Consider the following 20515-nt stretch of genomic DNA (forward strand, 5'->3'; position numbering starts at 1 on the left):
AGTTCGAGTTACAGAGAAATTCGAGTTAGGGAAATTCGACTTAGGCTCGTTACTACCATGTTCTGGCTAAACTATCTAAGGGATAAGATAAATTTATCTAAAAGATGGTAGTAATGGAGAGATAAAAACACATTTGAAACCTAGTCAAACGCTTGAGCTTACGAAACTTATTCGACTACCACTACTACCACTCATGGTTAAAGTCTCTGATAGCGTTATCTATCGGATAGCTTAAAAATTGGTTACTACCACTGTATTTATCTTATAGATACCGCTATCCAAGAGATAACTTTTGAAATATCTGTAACCCGTGGATTGGGTGTCGGATAAGTTGCTATCTAAGGGATAACTGCGGATACCTAATCTCAAATAGAATTTATACTGACGTATAAAATTCGAGCGTTTTACTATTTCAGTTAAAATAAGGAAAGTAATATAAACTTAGATAAAATCATCATGGATAATTTCTTCAACATTGGCGATGAAGAACAAATTTTTGGTGATTTTGGAAATGGATTACTATTGGGAGATGGTGGATACCAAAACAAGTAATAAAATTTAAAATATTATTATGATTTGTACATTTTTCAATTGCTGTAGGAATTATTTATTGGTACCACTCGAACAATCAAGGCGCGACGCAGAAAGGCTGTATAATGAAGCTCTATCTAGCGGTTAAATTTATCAAGAGGTAGTAAAAGTGGGACTTAGGGCCGGTTGTACCAACTCCCGATAAATTTATCCGATAGATAAATTGGCGCACTTAGGTCCATTACTACCATCTTTTAGTTAAATTTATCTTATAGATAAACACATGTACTAGCCAATCAGAACGCGTGAAATAGCCGTAACCATAGTAATAATCCCTTAGATAGCTTAACCAGAAGATGGTAGTAACGAGCCTTAGCCAATGAGAGCGCTTAAAACCGTTGTATCCATGGTAATTATCCGTTAGATAGTTTATCGGGAGGTGGTACAACCGGCCCTTAAAGAGATAAAAATACATTTGAAACCTAGTCAAACGCTTGAGCTTACGAATATAATTCGACTTAGGCCCACTTTTACCACCTCCTGATAAATTTATCCGATAGATAAGTCCAGCTCTTAGCCAATGAGAGCGCTGAAAACCGCCGTAACCATGGTAACTATCCTCTAGATAGTTTATCAGGAGGATGGTAAAAGTGGGCCTTAGAGGATAATTCGAGATATAGAAGTTCGAGTTAGGGAAATTTCACGGTATTTGAATAAAAAAAATTATGTAGATTTTGTCTACAAAAGATGTTTAGATACAAAACCTTTTAATTTAAATTTATTTTACTTTTATCCATAGATTCAGATTTTGCAATCAAAAACATAGGATCAAAAAATGGTATCGTCATATGGTTTCTCCCTTCGCACAGAACAACTTTGATTTGGTTCATTTTTATGTAAAATGAACCGTTTTCGAGATAATCACTTGTCTCATGTTAAATGGACCACCCTGTATATGTATATCCATGTTTTTGAAAAATTAATTATAATTTTGAAGGTGTTGTTGCGAGTGTATAATTATAATTATGTTATTCTCCTCTCTTAATGTTATTCTTTTCTCTTAATGTTATTCTTTTCTCTTAATGTTATTCTTTTCTCTTTATTTTAAACTCAGTCATTTTCTTTTCTATTAATTAACCAAAATTGTGTAACATGATTCTTTTCCTTACTTAGCAATATTGGTCGACAATCCTATCTTTCCTTTCTTTCTTTTATTCCTTGTCTCTATTTCGCAATTACGAATTTAGGTAATTTTAAGTTAGTTGTAAGCAAGTTGTTAATGTAATAAGAAGTAAGCACGTCAATAAACTGTGGAGCGTTAGTTCTGTCCATACTTTCAAAAAAAACCTCGTCAGCATCCCAAAATCTACGTTGGGTAAACCATCCCCAACATATTTTGGTGTCAGGTGTGGGGTGTGCAAAATATAAGAGGTGATACGAGGTATACTAATCAAACTCTTATTGGAGTGTGGAAAATTTGGTGGGACAACCTAAAGCAAGGAAAAGCGAAGGGTATCCGAGTACACCAAAAGGAGGACCAGAACTACGAGGGGACTCGTAAAAATCATCCACGTCATCATCAACGCCCAGGACGCATTATTACCGGAAGTTGCTGCCAACTCATCAACGACGCCATCATCAGCGCCACCTAGCATAACTTCATCAATTCCAGCCATCATCAGCGCCGCCTACTGTGAACGTCAATACCGAGAGACGCGCGCAACACCAACAGTAAGTCAATTGTTGTACTTTCATGAGAATATTTTGATGAATTTGCGAAGCCAAACAAAAAAGTTGAATTTTCCACCAGTATCTCAAAATTTAAATCAAAACTCACATATTGTTTCAAGGGTTTATTCTCCTCCGAATTCAAATAATTTAGATGACAATATGACCGAATCGAAACTCGACATTAATATGGCTCTTAAAATAATACCCGAATTCAGTGGTAATCGATCGGAATTTCATAAATTTGTGTCATGTTGTGATATTATGAGTACATCTTTAACATCCGATGCCGACAAGGCGTTACTTGCAAAAATCATAATTACAAAACTTTCGGGTCCAGCTTATCACTTGATTAAATACAAATCTGTTACTAAATGGGCCGATTTAAAGGTACTGCTACAAGAACAATTTTTAGAGTCCAGGTCAATTGCACAACTTCAATTGGAATTATTGAATTGTCGACAAGGCAATAACGAAAGCGTTAGAGATTTTGCGAACAAAATTGAACAATTACTTAACGACTTAAATGACGCATGTATAGCGAGCCAAGGGCCAGAATCCGCAACTCTTATTCAAAATTTAAATCAAAAATCCGCTTATCAAGCATTCACACAAGGTCTTAATTACCAATACAAAGTTCTTATTAAAGCTTCGCGATTCACTACCCTCACTGAAGCAATTTCGGCCGCAGTTGAGGAGGAACGTCTCAATAATGTATTGGGTCATAAAAAAACTGAGAATAAATCCACGGGAAGATCCAAATGTCATTTTTGTTCAAAACTAGGTCACCTAGAAAAGGATTGTTTTATTAAACGTAATCAAACTCAAGGTGCGCATGCACAAATTCCTAGCATTCCTTACAAGCGCGAAATAAAACAAGAAACTACGGTAAACACGATCACTTGTGCATATTGCAAAAAACCCGGTCATCACATTCGCGAATGTTATAAAAAGAAACGCGCTGACGAATTCAAACGTCAACAACCACGCGTAAACACGGTTGAAACAGATTCTAATTCGAATTCGGGAAACTTGATGGCGACGGCCGGAGCTTTAGGCAATCCGAGCCGTCCACATTATTAGAAGCCTATCCGACGTCATTAATTCAGAATTCTTCTATTCCTTCTTATAAAATTAATATTGTAACGAAAACAACCTTAGATGAAATAGAACTCTGTGCAGATATCACTCCTAAACCTTTAAAATTCTTAATTGACAGTGGTAGTCAAGTTACAATCATAAAAAGGTGCTGTGTAAAGGAAGACACTGTATGCCATCTAAAATACAAATCGGAATTAAGAGGCATAGGTGATAACCCTATATTCTCCTACGGCATATGCCATGCAAAATTCTTCATTGGAAACGAAATCGTCCCTCATACAATTCATTTAGTCCCTGACGATTTCCCTATTACGTCTTGCGGAATATTGGGAAAAGATTTTTTTATGAAATATAAAGCAAAAATCGACTACGAACGAAGACAGGTAGATTTTAAGATTTCCGTTCAAACTATCTCCCTACCTATGGTAGAAGTGGCATCGAATAATGTGGTAAAGTTACCGGCAAGAACTGAGTCGATAGTTCACGTCAAAACAAGTGCAACATCTGAATCTCTATGTCTTTCAAATGAAATTAAAAATGGATGTTTCATCGGAAACTGCATAATCAAACCAGAAAACGGTTATTGTTATGTTCCAATTGTAAACAGTAATGAACACGAAGTTCAAATTGGAAATCCTAATATTGAATTTATCGATCTTACTCAGTTTGACATACTAAGTTTTAATTCCTCTGATACTACCTGCGAAAGGCTACAAATCTTAAAAAATTCTATTCGAACAGATCATATGACTCCTGAAGAATGTGAAAGCATTCTAAAAATCTGTAAACAATTTCATAGTATTTTTCTTTTAGAAGGTGATTCTCTTCCATATACGAGTTTAGTTAATCATTCTATACCGACTCAAGATGAAATTCCAGTAAATATTAGACCCTATCGATTGCCTCATCATCAACAAGAACAAATAAAAACGCAAATTGATTCCATGTTACAAAATAACATAATCACTGAATCCCAGTCACCATATAATTCTCCTCTTTTGGTAGTTCCCAAGAAGAATGATCTTCATGGTAATAAACAGTGGCGAGTAGTGGTAGATTTTCGAAAGCTGAATGAAAAAACAATATCCTCAGTTCATCCGTTACCAAACATCACCGAGATTTTGGATCAACTCGGAAATTCAAAATTTTTCAGTTCATTGGATTTGGCTTCCGGATATCACCAAGTGCGCATGTCACCTTCGGATAAACATAAAACCGCTTTTTCCACGGCATATGGCCATTATGAATTTAATCGTATGCCATTTGGACTCAAGGGAGCACCAGCTACTTTTCAAAGATTGATGAATTCTGTATTAGTAGGGTTACAAGGAATCAAATGTTTTGTATTCTTAGATGATATAATTATCTATGGGAAAACACTTCAAGAACACAACCAAAAATTAACTGAAGTATTCGAACGATTAAAAAAAAGTAATTTACGTTTAAAACCGGAAAAGTGTGAATTCCTGCGGCCAGAGTTAATTTATTTAGGCCATATAATAACCGAAAATGGTACGTACCCGGATCCGACTAAAATTGATTGCGTTAAGAATTATCCTGTACCACAAAACTCCAAAGAAATAAAATCGTTTTTGGGATTAGCAGGTTATTATAGGCGTTACATACAAAATTTCGCTAAAATTTCTTTGCCATTAACAGAATTGCTCAAGAAAAATGTTGAATTCAATTGGTCACCCTCTTGTTTAGAAGCTTTTGTAACACTTAAAGAAAAATTAAGTACAGCTCCTCTTCTACAATACCCGGACTTTTCGCGTGAATTTCTCCTTACTACTGATGCCAGTAATTTTGCTGTGGGCGCAATTCTTTCCCAGGGAAAAATTGGGAAAGACTTACCTATAGCATATGCTTCTCGTACACTGGCTAGAGCAGAGAGAAATTACAGTACAACGGAACGTGAATTGTTGGCAATCTGTTGGGCTGTAAAGCATTTCAGGCCGTACCTTATTGGAAAAAAGTTTTGTGTCATTACCGATCATAAACCTTTAACGTGGTTATTTTCCGTAAAAGATCCAGGGAGTAGACTTTTAAAATTCAGGTTGAAACTTGAGGAATACGAGTATGAAATTATACATAAACCGGGGAAACAAAACACAAACGCCGATGCCCTTAGCCGTATTCCAACTCTTATTAATGCCATTACACGGAGTCAATCAAAACCCAACTACGAAGATTTTATTTCTAAATCAAATAACAGATTAATTTTAAACGAGAAAATAAAAGACAGTCATGAAAATATTGAATCCGCTTCTGCGTCTTGTGTACGGGTACATTTCATAACAACTAATCCTCGTGTAAACGGTATCATGTTCGAGAAAATGCAACTCGATGCAGAAACGATTGATAAGTTTAATTCTACAACTGTAGTACAACAATCCGTAACTCGAGTCAACATGAAGGATATTGAATTCCTATTAATAACGACAAAAGAAAAACTTACTAACGAAGAAATGTTTGATTCAGTCAAAATTCTTGCGGATTACGTTCAAAGAAATAATTTAATTAATTTAGCCTTGGTAAACTTCACTAAGTATCCACCTTATAATAATTTTAAAATCAATATCATACGATCAATGTTACGGTATATCTTTCAAACGATAACTAGCGTAACTTTAACAATTTATCACAATAATGTCAGTGACATCGGGACAGAGGAAGAGAAACTAATAATTTTTAAAGAATACCATACTAACCCTTTAGGAGGACATCAAGGTATCGCAAAGACTTATAAACGCATTAGAAAACATTACAAATGGCCCAAAATGTTAAAAGATATAAAGAACTTTATTAAATCATGCGGTAAATGTCAGCAAAATAAATCAGGTAAACATACGAGAATGCCTTTAGCGATAACAACAACATCTACTAAACCTTTTGAAAAGGTTTTCTTAGACATCATGGGTCCTTACCCGGAAACGGAAGCGCGAAACAAATATATTTTGACATTCGAAGATGATTTAACGAAATTTTGTGAAGCAATTCCCCTTCCAAATCAGGAAAGTTACACTATTGCGGAAGCATTTGTTACATCAATAATTTGTAAATTTGGAACGCCAAAGTGCGTATTAACAGATCAGGGTGCAAATTTTTTAAGTTCAATATTTAAGGAGACATGTAAAATTTTAAAGATTACTAAAATCCAAACAACAGCATACCACCCACAGTCAAACGGCAGTCTCGAACGTTCGCACCGAAATTTAACAGAATATTTAAGAAATTTTGTTGACAAGGATAAAAACAACTGGGATACATGGCTTCCTTATGCATTATTTACATACAATACTTCCGTACATTCTGCTACGAATTTTACACCGTTTCATTTATTATTTGGTCATGAAGCAGAAATTCCCTCTTCCTTAAAGAAAATACCCGAAATATGTTACAATTACGATTTGTACCAAAATGAATTAAAAGCTAGATTGCAGCACTGTCATGAATTAGCGAGAGAAAATATGATAAAAAATAAAGAAATATCTAAAACACTTTACGATAAATCAGTAAACCCATTGACGGTAAAATTAGGTGACAAAGTTTTGTTACGTAACGAAAAACGGAAAAATAAACTTGACAAATTATATAACGGTCCTTATAATGTCATCGAAATTAACTCTCCAGAAAATTCAACTATACAAATTGGTAACAAAAAAGTTAAAGTGCATAATAACAGATTAAAATTGTTTCAAACTATTAATCAAAGATAATCATTTCAGATGCTGATACTAATCCTAATCTCTATAGTGGTCGCCACGCCGGAGCAGGGATTTGAGATAAATCGAATAGAATCAAATCCTGGCCTCTATTTTGAACAAATACACGCCTTATCTCTTTACAACACTGTTTGGAAACTGTATAACTCAATAGATCTTAGAAGTTATAAAGAACTGTATCAACTAGTCACTGTTAGTTCCTTAAAAACCAATGAAATTTGTAATAGTAATAGAGAGGTACTTCCTGATCAATTTTGTTACACATTCACTTCTGTAATGAATGCGACTCTTGAAAGATTAAAACAGAATGATCTTCTTGTAGCTGACCTTTTAGCCACTACTAATAATAATGTAAGAAACAAACGGGGTGCAGTTAATATTATTGGCGGAGCAGCCAAATTGCTTTTCGGTACATTGGATGCTGAAGACGGTGCTATGTTCAATAAAAAGATTAATTATTTAGAGGAAAATCAAAATAAACTCATTGAGTTATCAAAATATCAAGTGTCGACTTTCGAAAGTGCCATGAATGCCTTGAACACTACTAAGAATAATCCTATTTACCGGAAATTACAAACTAAATTAGAACATATTACAGATTATATCGAAAAAATATCAAATTCTGTTAATAATGCCACCGCAAAAATAAAGCTTTATCAAACTATTGACGAAAGTGTACTACTTTTCGATTTACTTGCAAATCATTTTAGTCAATATCAAGGTAATTTACTAGAAATCCTTATAAATGCCCATCAAGGAATTATCCACCCTTTGTTATTAAGCCCAGCAAAATTAGTTTCGGAACTGCAGAAAATTCAAAATTTAATTCCCACAGATTCGACCTTTCCAGTCACTCTCATTTTAGCAAATTCTCATGAATTGTACAAACTTTTGAAACTGTCAGTATATCGAAATGGAGAAATAATATATTTCATAGTGCGTGTACCATTAACCAACCGCGACGTTTACGATTTAGTAAAAGTGACAAGTCTCCCAGTGCGTTTAGATAAAGATTTATTTAGTTTTATTGTGCCATCGAAATCGTATTTAGTAATAGATAATAATAAGCAACAATTTTTTCAAACTGATATAGATTATGTTAAGTCATGTATTACTTTAAATGAAAAATTACTTTGTGAACAAAAAGAACCTTTACATTTCGTAGCTGCCAGTGAGAACTGCGAAATATCAATTTATAGTAAAAGTAAAATATCAGAATCATGCGACAAACGATTAATACATTTATTACACCCTTTATTCGTAAAAAATGAAGCTCCAAATTCTTGGATTTTTGCAGCCCCTAAGGCGACATCCCTACAAATAAATTGTAAATTTAGTAAATCGTCGATTGAATTAAATAACACAGGAATTTTAAATCTACAACCAAAATGTGTAGCTTATGCTGACAATGTAATTTTACAATCATTTAACGAAATTAAGCAAATTACAAATTTTATTACTCCTTTTATTCCAAAAATTAATATGACTGAAGCGTTTTGGAAGTCAAAGATAAATTTTGCTAATGTTCCCAAGTACAATTATTCGTTAATGTCAAATAACTTAATAAGTTTAAGTAAATTTAGTGTTAGTTTAAGTCATTTAAAAGATAAGCAAAAAGAATTAGTTCCAAATGTTCACGATGTACATCATTATGTATCCATTTATGTATTATTGATAATTTTTATAATTGTTACCATTGTAATAATAGTATTGCGAAAATTAAAAAAAGAAAAACCTGTAGACGTAGTACAGCCTACTCAAAATTCTGCCGAATCCGTAGATACAATAGAAATTTGCAGCAACCCTTCCTACAAATTTCCTAATTAAGGGGGGACGTGTTGCGAGTGTATAATTATAATTATGTTATTCTCCTCTCTTAATGTTATTCTTTTCTCTTAATGTTATTCTTTTCTCTTAATGTTATTCTTTTCTCTTTATTTTAAACTCAGTCATTTTCTTTTCTATTAATTAACCAAAATTGTGTAACATGATTCTTTTCCTTACTTAGCAATATTGGTCGACAATCCTATCTTTCCTTTCTTTCTTTTATTCCTTGTCTCTATTTCGCAATTACGAATTTAGGTAATTTTAAGTTAGTTGTAAGCAAGTTGTTAATGTAATAAGAAGTAAGCACGTCAATAAACTGTGGAGCGTTAGTTCTGTCCATACTTTCAAAAAAAACCTCGTCAGCATCCCAAAATCTACGTTGGGTAAACCATCCCCAACAGTGTGCTAAAAGATATAAAAAGAAAGTCTTGGTATACTATAAAGATGGTGATTTTGATTAATTAAATTTAATTTAAAAGGATTACATTATTATATAAGTTAACTAATGATAAACTAAAATTCTTTTGTCGAGTTCCATTAAAATGGACTGAATGGTTAATAAGGTTAATGAGATTAAAGGATGTGTTATGTTGACCGTTGGCGATATCTAATGAACGGATTACGAACGTTACAATGTGTATAACAGCTAAAAGCAGATCTAAAGCTTTTGGCAGGTCAAAACCTCCCGTAATCCCCCGTTAGTTACACGTGTATTGATTTAAATTTATACCTCCATACACGAACTGATTTTAATCTTCACGTTTCGAAAAAAATAATTGTTGGTTATTAAAAATTTTGATTGCAAATTAAAAAAATATATTTCGATTAAAACTCTCTAAAATTGCTAGAGTTTCGTTCAAAAGCCTCTCTCGATTGGAACATTTAACAATTTCACTAAAAGGGTTCTAGTTCGCCTTTTCCAATTAAAAACGGAAACGTTCCCGTTGAACAACAACAACAATAGCGGCAACCGGGATTCACAAAGGATTTGCCACTCGACGCGAAATCGACAAAGCTTCCGCCCCGGTAGTAGAATTACAATTATTATTACAATTACGACTCTCGGCGGCACGGCTAATACGAAATGGGATTCGGGGTGGCCAATTAAACGTGCGGGGGATGCACGTTTGCGGGGACGCGATGATATTGGAGCTTTTACGCCATCAAAATAATGACTAAGGGGAAAGAGGCGAAATCGGTTATTAAATTATAAAACGAAATTGCGGGGAATCGACTATTCGTTCGATTTGGTCCGATTCCGAGTGAACCGGAAATGGATTTTTCAATATTTGATTGGAATAATGGTCGGATTATTCTGTATAATTGAAATTTGTAATCAGTTTTTTTGTTCCATTCGTTCTAATACAGTATTAAACACCCCCTTAATTTTAATCGGAAGACAGTAAGAGGGTGAGAGTAAACCTACAAATTACAATTCCAATAAAATCCAAGGACGTTTTCCACTGAATAACCACCTTTTAAAATTCCCCGTCCCTTTCTATTCTTTCATCTCTCTCCTTTATTCTGTTTCGTAACGTACAGACTCCGAGGGATTCCCCTAAATAAGAAGGAAAAGAGGAGTTCGAAACGGTAAAGGACGTCCGGGAGCAGCGGTGCTTTTTAGGGGGTGGGTTCGAAATGACGTCGGTGGAATGCCTTTTGTGTTTTATTAAAACTAGCTTTCCCTCTTCCACAAAACGTCCTCTTCTTCTTCCTGACGGGGGTTTAAACGACGAACCTAGATACTTGTATTATTTCGACGGATTAGACAGATAAAATCGCCGGGAATGTCTGTCGTAGTACTCCACGTTGACGTTCGTTTGTGGGGTGAAACACCCCCTTGTAAAGTCGTCGTCCTTGTAGGTTGATGAGTTAAGTGGGGGCTAATAACCCTCTTAACGCATCGTGTGTGTGTGTGTCATCAACATTTTTGACTTTGATCTAAATTGATCTGTACAAGAATACTTAAATAAATTATTTATTAAAAAGAGAGATTTTTCAAATCATATATCACTTAGATTTCAATTAGAACTTGACGCATGGTTGCAAAAATCGAATCCCGGAAAAAAATTCTCAGCCTCGACCGCTGTAAATCATCGCTAAAAATTATTAAATACATCGCGACGACTATAAAAGTCAAAGTGAACGTCCGTTAAATCAGTCGACGATGCGAAAAATGATCATTATCGTCGCATGAACGCTTCGAAATAGGTTTCATCTCCTATTAGAACCCAATGATAATCAGAATCGGTTTATAATGCGAAGAGCGCGGTTTGAACAAATATAAAAGGCGAGCACGCGATGTGTAATTTTAAAATTTTTTTTAGGGGTGGAAATTGGGTGATGTGTAGGAAAAGGGGTGAAAAGAAATTGAAATACGAAGAGATAGGGAAGGGATGTCTTTATTTAATGCTTTAACCCCTTTTTTTCTGGTAAGATAATGATCCTGAAGCGTTATAAATTATGAGATGTTATTATAAAGGGTTATTAGAGGTGAAATCACTTTATAATTCTTAGCAATATAAGCAAAAAAATTTTTTTGACCACTCCACAAAATTGGAAACAGCTAATTTTGTTGATTAATACTCGAATTATTCATAACAGTCCAAATTGGAACATTTATTTCTATGCGTGAAACATCAGCCCTTTACATAGGAAAATAATGAAAGAAATAACTAGAAAATGTAGTGGTAAAGTGCATTTGGTTCATATGTATTTGCTAAAAACAACACTATACTTTCAACAGATTGGTTACAATGTTTTAAAGAAAAGCACGAAATTAAAGAATTACAAATTCAAGATCAGTTTTATGCTGACAAAGTTAGGACTACAATTTTCAGTGTCACAATATCAAACGTGATTAAAGAAAGGGGTTGAGTTTCCGGTCAACTCTTTGATATACAGGGTGTTTCATAATATATGCGCAGGACTTACCCTCTAAAATGCATCATTTTCCAGATACAAAGATACAAAAATTTTATTTTACTAAAACGGTAACTTCATAAAAAAAAACAATTACAAATCATACACAGTTAAATTAAATGTTGGAAATGTCCGCCGTTAGCTTCAATGCACGCAGCAATTCTTCGACAAATTAACTGTCTAACACGCAGGAAAATTCCCAGATTTTTCCGAATTATGTCGCAAGATACAATAATGCGCTGTCTTAATTGGTCAACATTTTCAACTGGAGTAGCGTAGACTAGGGTTTTCAGATGGCCCCAAATGAAAAAATCTAAACAATTAAGTTTCTGAGATCGCGGTGGCCAAGGGTGCGGACCTCCTCGATCGATTCAACTGTCTGGGTATTCGTCGTCCAAGTATTGGCGAGCAACCAAACTAAAGTGGGCCGGAGCTCCATCATGCATAAAGTACATGTTTTGTCTTACTTGGAGCGATACATCTTCCAGCAGTTCCCACAGTACTTCTTCTAGAAATTGTCGATAATCTGCACCGTTTAATCTGTTCAGTAAAAAATGTGGGCCTATCAAATGATCACCGACGATGGCAGCCCAAACAATTATGGAAAATTGTTGCTGACGATGGCCTTCTGCAATTTCATGTGGATTTTCTTCTGCCGATATGTGGTTATTGTGAAAATTGAAAATACCATCCTTCAAGAAAGATGCATCATCAGTAAACAGAACTTCGGCATCAAACTCATGATTTTGAGCTATTTTGTCTTGCATCCATGTATAAAAAACCAACCTTGGCGGAAAATCTCTTGGCAATAATATTATATTGTATATCCATATTGCGAGAACTATAATTAAGAAATAGAAACTTCTTTCTCGCTAAATAATTATAATTTCATTTACTCAAAAAACCGGTTTTCGGCCATATTCAGGCCGTCATCAGTTTGAATCTACAAAAAACAATATAAAAATGCAAAACCATAATTGAATCAAATTACAATTTAAATTCTTTTCTTTATAACATTAAATAAATAATAAAATAAAATTTACAGTCAAAGTTTTAAAAAGAACGCCGAACCATGACAATTGCACCACGTAAAAAAACTATTTTTTTTTTTTTATTTTTGAGCACATCAACACAAGCCAAAAAGCGACAAAACAACGATAGGCCTAACGATATGATAAAATATTAAAACAATCCAAAAAACCCGAATATACATATCTTGCACATTTAAAAAACGTACGAAAATGAGGGCAGACAGAAAAATATCATAAGACAAGTATAAGGCTTGTAAGTCTTGCATAAGTCTTGGCAATACAAGATAATACTCTTTGGATATGGTAGGGATATAAAAGTTGTTTTTTCAAAATTCTCCAAACCGTCGAATGAGATAGGTTTAAGTTGTGAGCAATTTTGCTGATACTTGTGGTCGAATTTTCATCAATTTCGTTGAGGACAGCCTCTTCTACTTGGGGATTTGCAACTTACATCGGCCGCCCATTATCAGCAGTATTCCTTTTAAAACTTCCATTTTCCCATTGTCGTTGGTGAATGCGTAGAAACAAGTTATGGTGTGGTACTGGGCGATGAGGATGTCTTTCTTAATACAACCGCTTTGCTTCTGAGGAATTACCGCACGCCATTCCGTAAAGGTAATGCATTTCGCATATTTCAACGTTTGTGTAATTCATTTTTAATTTTGTAATACAAGTTTACTTTTTGCAGGTACAAACTAATTGTTATTTTGACAGGATGTAGCTTTTGTTATAAAATTTAAAGCCTACTTGTTAAAAATAAGTTATATAACCTTTACGGTTTGGAGAATTTTGAAAAGACAACTTTTGTATCATTTAAAATTTTTTTTTTATTTTACATTTTGGTATTTTTTCTAGTGGCGTAGAAGTTGGGGAGAAAAACAACCACTACAAAATCTTCACCAATTATGACTTTTTTTTCTTGCACAAAACTTAGCTTATTATGAGTAGAATATGCTTACAACCGATGTTTTCTGTACGATAAACGGTTCGATTTTTCTTATTAAATTTCAACACCCTGTATCTCGAAAATGGTGCATTTTAGAGGGTAAGTTGAAGTCCTAAAGCTCTAGCAATTAGACGAAAGCATGATTTGAGATCACAAAACTTTTCACAATCCATCCACAACATACGCTAAACGGATATGTTGTTATCCAGGCAACCCTATCTATTTATAGCATAGTTGAAATGTTAGAAAAAACTTTACTTTTGGCTTTCTTTGACAAGATTTAGTTAGAAAACCCCATCAAATCTGTTCGCATCAAAGTTAAGTCTGCATTACATGCAGATAAACGACAACGTAGCCAATTGGAACTTACTATCAGTGCTAACACCAAGTATACCAATTGATGTTATAAGCAGAATTTTAAGAACAATCTTACCACTAGTTGCTAAGATATGGACGTCATACCATCTAGCTATAAGTGGGTTTAAATAATTACCATCATTGGCACTATGAGAATGTTTGACAGTGTATATTTATTTTGGAACTTTTAAAAGATCATCACTGTATTTAAACTAAAACTAGAACTAACACTAGCACTATCACTAGAACTAACACTAGACCTAGTACTAGAAACTTTCGGGTTAAGCCGTGCGTTTTTTGAAAAAATGTTTGGCGTTTCGGATGCCATGTTGCAATCTTCTTCAGAAACAAGTTCGACGTGAAAGCCTTCGTACTTATATCATCACTGTATATTTCTATAGTAGTTTCTCGTAATTATGCGAGAACACTTTGGCAAGTCTTTCAGAAAACGTTCCTGCAATACAACTGATTCCCCACCGTTTATCCGTAACTGTAGAACCATCTTTGTTTTATGAATCAGTCTCTTCTCATATACAGGATTGCTGATATACGTGGAAACGGTCGGTTATCTCCTAAAGTAAGATAGCTAGCGAAAAATGTTAAGATACAAAAGTTTTAGTGTTTTTTTAAAACTATTACAATAAAGATAAATTAAGTATGCAGGGTCAGTCAAAAAGTTATGACGAAACAAAGTTACGTTTTCTTTAATGGAACACCTGTATATTATTTCATATTTCGGTTTATCTTCAAATTTTAAACAAAATTCATGTAGCACCTAAACTTAACCGTTTTCGAGATATTGAACTTTGAAATTACTCTTATAAATTACATAAAAATATTTTAGTCCATTATGTCCATAGTTCATCAAGTTACCTTAACATACAGGATGGATGTTTCCATTAAAGAAAACGTAACTTTGTTTCGTCATAACTTTTTGACAAACCCTGTATACTTAATTTTTCTTTACTGTAATAGATTTAAAAAAACACTAAAATTTTTGTAGCTTAACATTTTTCGCTACACATATCTTATTTTAGGAGATAATTGACCGTTTCCATACGTCATTTCAGCGATCCTGTATACATATATCGTCTTGTCATATAATTTGAGATGGTTTCTACTTTTTATCACTAAAGCTAGACCTCTCTACGCAATCGCGTCTTGATCTAAGGGATTAAATAGTACTCTGAATGTTCTGAACGTTGACCCTTAATTACTCATATAAACCTTAGAGCTCTTAGAATGTCTGACTAGAGATAGCATGATCTCAGTGGCATCCTAACCTTTAGCAATCCCCTAAGCTGGATGATGTTACTTCTTTTAAATTTATATTTTATGGTTTATACGTTACAATGTGTTTATCTTTTCACCTTTTTCTACCACGTCAATTAATTTTAACACTTTAAGTAGTGCGTTGACGTATTTATTTTTATTACTAGCTAGCCACTTTAGAAACCGTGATCGTCTAGTAACAAATCATATGGTTTGCGTACGGGCTATCGGGATTCTTGGCACAAGAATATTTTTCCGAAGAGTCCGATCTCTCCTGCAGAGGATACTTTAAAAACCGTTGAGTAAGGTTAGTTTTATATTGAAATGCAATCATCCCGAGAAGGAATGTTAGGATAGTAAGGCAGTTTTCTTTTGAAACGCTAATTATATCGTGAAGAAACCCTAATTATAGCGCGAAGGATTGTTAGGATAGGTCAAGTTTCTTTTGAAATCCCAATTATACCGTGAAGGAATGTTGCGTAAGGTTAGGTTTTTTTGAAATGTCATTCGTTCCGGTAATAGTATGTTGAGTTAGTTTAGTTTACAAATGTCAGTCATCCCAAGAATGAATGTTCAGTCCTAACATAACTCTTACCCTCGATGCAGAACTTGATTGAATCACTTTAAAACTTCTTCACCAAATCACAACCTCAATTCTGCAGCGGATAGATCAACAGATCCACCAGAATGTTTCCAGTTTTAGGTGTTGTGTTAATTCTAGTGATAATGGTAGTGCAAAACTAGAACTAACACTAGACCTAGAATTAGAAACATTCGCTGCAGGATACTTTCTAGTTCTAGGTCTAGTGTTAGTTCTAGTTTTAGTTCAATAAAAATATGCAACATAGTGATATTTTATGCCAACTAGCGCTACCTACCAGTCATCTTAGGAGAAATACGGCTAAACCCGAATGTTTCTAGTTCTAGGTCTTGTGTTAGTTCTAGTGCTAGTCTAGTTTCATTTGTTATTTTAGATTATTATTTGCCCTCAGACGCACGACCAAGTTCTAGTTCTAGGTCTAGTGCTAATTCTAGTTTTAATTCAATAAAAATATGCAACATGGTGATACGATATTTTATGGTAACTAGCGCTACCTACCACTGTCACTAGAACTTACAACTAGAAACATTCAGGTTTAGCCGTCTTAAGAGACGCACGGCTAAACGGAATGTTTCTAGGTCTAGCGTTAGTTTTAGTGCTAATGTTAGTCTAATATTATTTATAGTAATATATATAGGGCCGTTTCTAGTTCTATGTATCGTGTTAGTTCTACATAGTAATAATACTGGTGTAAAACTAGAACTAACACTATAAGTTCTAGTTTTACACCAGTACTCTGTTACTATGTAGAACTAACACGATACCTAGAAATAGAATCATTTGGGTTTAGCCTCACGTCTCTAAAGACGGCTAAACCCGAATGATTCTAGTTCTAGGTATAGGGTTAGTTCTAGTTTTATATTTGCACTCTCACTAGAGCTAACATAAGACCTAGAACTAGAAACATTTGGGTTTAGCCGTCTTTAGAGACGTGCGGCTAAACCCGAATGATTCTAGATCTTGGTCTAGCGCTGCATAACTATTAAAACTAGAACTAGCACTAGACCTAGAATTAAAATCATTTTCAGTTTTTAGTTGTATGTCTAGTGTTTGTTCCTTTGATTATATATAATATGGATTGAGCCAACGAGAGAGATAGCTTGCGCAAGGTGATCGAACCGAGATACACATAGAAGCGTACTGCCATATAATGGGTGTACTGATAGAAGTGAGATAGATATAGAAGCGTACTGACATATAATATATCTATCTTTGTTACACTTTCACATTATCGCTTTCCATCTGCGTCTATTCACCTTGAGCAACATTTTTGTTAGTAGATATATTCAGTTAGCTCAATCCATATTATATATAATCAAAGGTTTGTTCTAATGCTAATCTAGTTTTATTTGTTATTCAGCGCTAAATTGCTGCATATTTTTATTGAGCTATAACGGACACTGCCTTCCCTGTATTAATCCGTTATATCGAGGTTTTACTGTAATGTCAAATTGTATTGACATGTTTCATTTTATTTGTAACAAAGTAAATAGGTACGCCCTGGTTTCTATTGCAATATATTATAGTATATTGCATCATTAGTAAAATTCACTATGTAATAAACACTGGTGATATGGCTTACAAATTTTATTAGTACCACGATTTGGAATCAACACATGACATCTGTTGGTAGATACAAGAGAAAGAGAAACTAACGCCATCTATTTTTCATTAAACGATAATAAGTGTCCCCATCTATTGAGTATTTTTAAATATTTATTAATATTAGAGCCATCTTGTGATGAGGGGAGCAACTAATTAAGATAAAACTCCCTTTTTCACATATTTTTTTAAATAATGAAGTTTTTGTAATCGTATACAGACGTTTATTTTATTTATTATTACATAATACAATAATTATCATTTTTAATCAATAATTGAACAGAAATTGCAGATTAATTTTTCCTCTTTTATTATAATACTCATTATTTTTAATTTTTTAATCCTAATTTGAAGGAAAAAAATTAAAATTGCATCATTTCTTGTTTATCGTTTGAGTCTTGTTGTTTTCGAATTTCCATATTAGCCTCTTGAATAGCCTCCCAAAGTTTCGCCTCGGAGAGAATTTGTCTTGATAAATCTTCCAATCCCGGTTCGGAATTTAATTCCAATAGGTTACTTAAAGATTCGTCTAATATTCTTCGTTGTTTGTGTTGGGGTTGCCCGTATAGTTTTTGAAAATGAAACGGAAGTTCGGGTAAAGGTGGAATGTTTGAACGCTTTCTACCACAACCTAAAAAAAAATTATTACAATAAAATTGTTTAAAAAAGTAGGAATGGTTTAAAACCTGTAAATGCGTTACAAAACGGTCTCTTTTTTGGATCTAATATCATATCGGTTCCTGTATAATCAACTCCTTCCTAAAAAAAAAAATGTTTTAATCAAAAAAGTTTGAGTCAATTAAGAATTTGAATTATTACCCTTCTTGGGATAAATGTTGCTTCACAATAAACCGTAATAACAACGAATGCTGTTAATAAAATGATTTTTGAGTTCATTTTATTACCTAAAAATAAAAAAGTTTAAAATCTTTAGCAAAAATTAAAGCCACAATAACCACAATGTTAATAAAGCACGAAATGAAACAATTTAAAACTCATTACCTATTTTAATAGAAACGTCAATCAAAACTTATTTTAATCGTAGATGTTTTGAGGTTTCTCGTGTCATTTACAAGAAAATCGTTCACATTGAAATTTGTGGTTTTTGCAAGAAACGCAATTTGTTTAAATTGTTTTGTTTTTATTAAAATTTTGTATTCGTTTAACAACCAAGCAACAATTTCATAATAATTTTCGAAATATTTCCCCAACCCCCAAAAGAGAGCAAATCTCGTTGAGGGAGTGGGAATCGTTTGTGCCTTTTGCGTTTCGTAAAAGCGCCGCGCGGGGGAACCCCCTTTATTGGCGCGCATACCAGCGAACGTGTAATACTGTAAATACGCCAGCCGAACCCCCGGTTTTACCGCCTCCACTACTTTTGCTACTAATATTACGAAATGCGTTTGCTTCTATTTTGTTGTTGCATATATGTATGAAAAAGAATTTTTGAAAAAAATATAATATATATTTGAGGAATTATCGAAATCAATATTATTATTAATTTTGAATTGTTATTATTTAAAATATTTTTTAATTCATCAAAAATTAAGTTATTTAAGAGTTAGAGAAAAGATCGTAAATGTTCTGATACTAACCTGTTGCTCTTTGCTGCCAATCGGGTTGGTTGATGAAGCGGTGCTTTTCTTTGGAGGTCTCTATCAAATTTTCTCGTTTCCGTTGGAAACTGTAAGAACCGACTAAGTGGAATAGAAGCTGTTTACCAGCACTTATATATAATTCTTGCCCCACCCCATATCTCAGCGGGGCAGCTTTTAACGTCTCGTGTATCGAACAGGGTAATGGGTCCGTTATTGCCCGGGAAATAGGATTTTAAGGGATGCAAGAGGGTGGTGAATAGAAACAAGGAGGAAACTTCGAGATTTTCTTCTTCAAAGAAATTATTTTAATCATGAAAATTAATAAACCAACAAAGAACATTTTCTATTTTAAAACCAAAACCGATTTCAATACATTGAAAATATGATGATTTAGTGCCATACACTAAAAATATGTTTGTATATAAAAAATCTTTAAAATTTAAGGAATTGAAGAAAAATTCATTTTTACAACATGATAATAGTTGTTGAGGAAATAAATGTTACTCTTTGATTGCCATTTTAAATCATCTAATCCCTGAGTGTTTGGATTCATACACTTGTTGGTGTTCATTACACCATTTGTAGGATCACATCCTTCTGAGAACACCAATGGCAACTGTTAACTTTTTTTAATGATAATTTATTGTCTCCAGAAGATTACAATATTACAAAAAAAAACAATCCTTCCCCTTTTCCCAACCTCTCCCTGTCTCCCTACGTGTCCTTGCTGCCACCACCTTAGTATTGCTCTCGTTCCTTTATATCGGTAGGTGTCAAAAGAGCTTTACCGAAAATGTTGTGTCTTAGGCGGCCTCTGGCAATGTAATTACACAGAATATGTTCGCCGTTTCTGCCTCGTTGTTTCAAAATCGACAGCTTTGATCCTCAGCTTGTCCAATGTGGAAGAGGTGCTATTCTATCATGCACTTCGCTTGTCTGTGACCTGAATGTTTTTTCCAGCGTAAGGCTACCTTTGAGGCCTCCCAATTGTTGATTACATGTTTTAGGTGACTTTTTTGTAATCCACAACCGTGTTGGGGTTCAATGAAGGGCGTTTTCGCTGCCTCTTTGGCCAGGCTTGTCCGCCTTCTCATTGCCCTCAATGTCTCTGTGACCTGGAACCCACCATAGAGTAACATCATTGCTCCTAACGAGTTCTCTTAGGTTGCTGGTACACCCTCTGATCAGTGAGGAGTCACATATGTAGGTCTGAATTGCAAGAAGTACTTCTGAAGTTTATAGCAAGTACTTTTGCTTGAAAAATGGTTATGTGC

At 34.1% G+C, this 20515-nt stretch overlaps 2 protein-coding genes across 2 annotated transcripts; one reads left to right on the plus strand and one right to left on the minus strand.

Annotated features, from left to right (window-relative positions):
- The first annotated feature begins 1531 nt into the window (after positions 1-1531).
- Positions 1532-9241, plus strand: LOC139429400 (uncharacterized). Its single transcript, XM_071195127.1, has 2 exons — positions 1532-2262; positions 7089-9241. Exon 2 carries the CDS (start codon positions 7089-7091, stop codon positions 8910-8912), a length of 1824 nt encoding a protein of 607 aa, XP_071051228.1. The 5' UTR covers positions 1532-2262; the 3' UTR covers positions 8913-9241.
- An 8599-nt stretch (positions 9242-17840) lies between these two features.
- On the minus strand, positions 17841-19422 carry CCA (Crustacean cardioactive peptide). The gene is made up of 4 exons (XM_023053773.2): positions 19239-19422; positions 18463-18548; positions 18330-18402; positions 17841-18274 (listed from the first exon to the last, which is right to left on the minus strand). The coding sequence occupies exons 2-4, from the start codon at positions 18538-18540 to the stop codon at positions 18006-18008; spliced, it is 420 nt and encodes a 139-aa protein (XP_022909541.1). The 5' UTR covers positions 18541-18548; positions 19239-19422; the 3' UTR covers positions 17841-18005.
- Between the last annotated feature and the right edge of the window lie 1093 nt (positions 19423-20515).

The sequence above is a fragment of the Onthophagus taurus genome, chromosome 3 (assembly GCF_036711975.1).
Source record: "Onthophagus taurus isolate NC chromosome 3, IU_Otau_3.0, whole genome shotgun sequence".
In the NCBI taxonomy this organism is placed as follows: Eukaryota; Metazoa; Arthropoda; class Insecta; order Coleoptera; family Scarabaeidae; genus Onthophagus; species Onthophagus taurus.

What these genes read in the sequence shown, in the direction of transcription:
- LOC139429400 (XM_071195127.1), top strand. Translation starts at nt 7,089, where the DNA reads ATGCTGATACTAATCCTAATCTCTATAGTGGTCGCCACGCCGGAGCAG.
- CCA (XM_023053773.2), bottom strand. Translation starts at nt 18,540, where the DNA reads ATGAACTCAAAAATCATTTTATTAACAGCATTCGTTGTTATTACGGTT. An exon ending in CAACATTTATCCCAAGAAGG is followed by an intron (nt 18,403 to 18,462) that starts GTAATAATTCAA and finishes TTTTTTTTTTAG; the next exon opens with GAAGGAGTTGATTATACAGG. An exon ending in GTTTTGTAACGCATTTACAG is followed by an intron (nt 18,275 to 18,329) that starts GTTTTAAACCAT and finishes ATTTTTTTTTAG; the next exon opens with GTTGTGGTAGAAAGCGTTCA.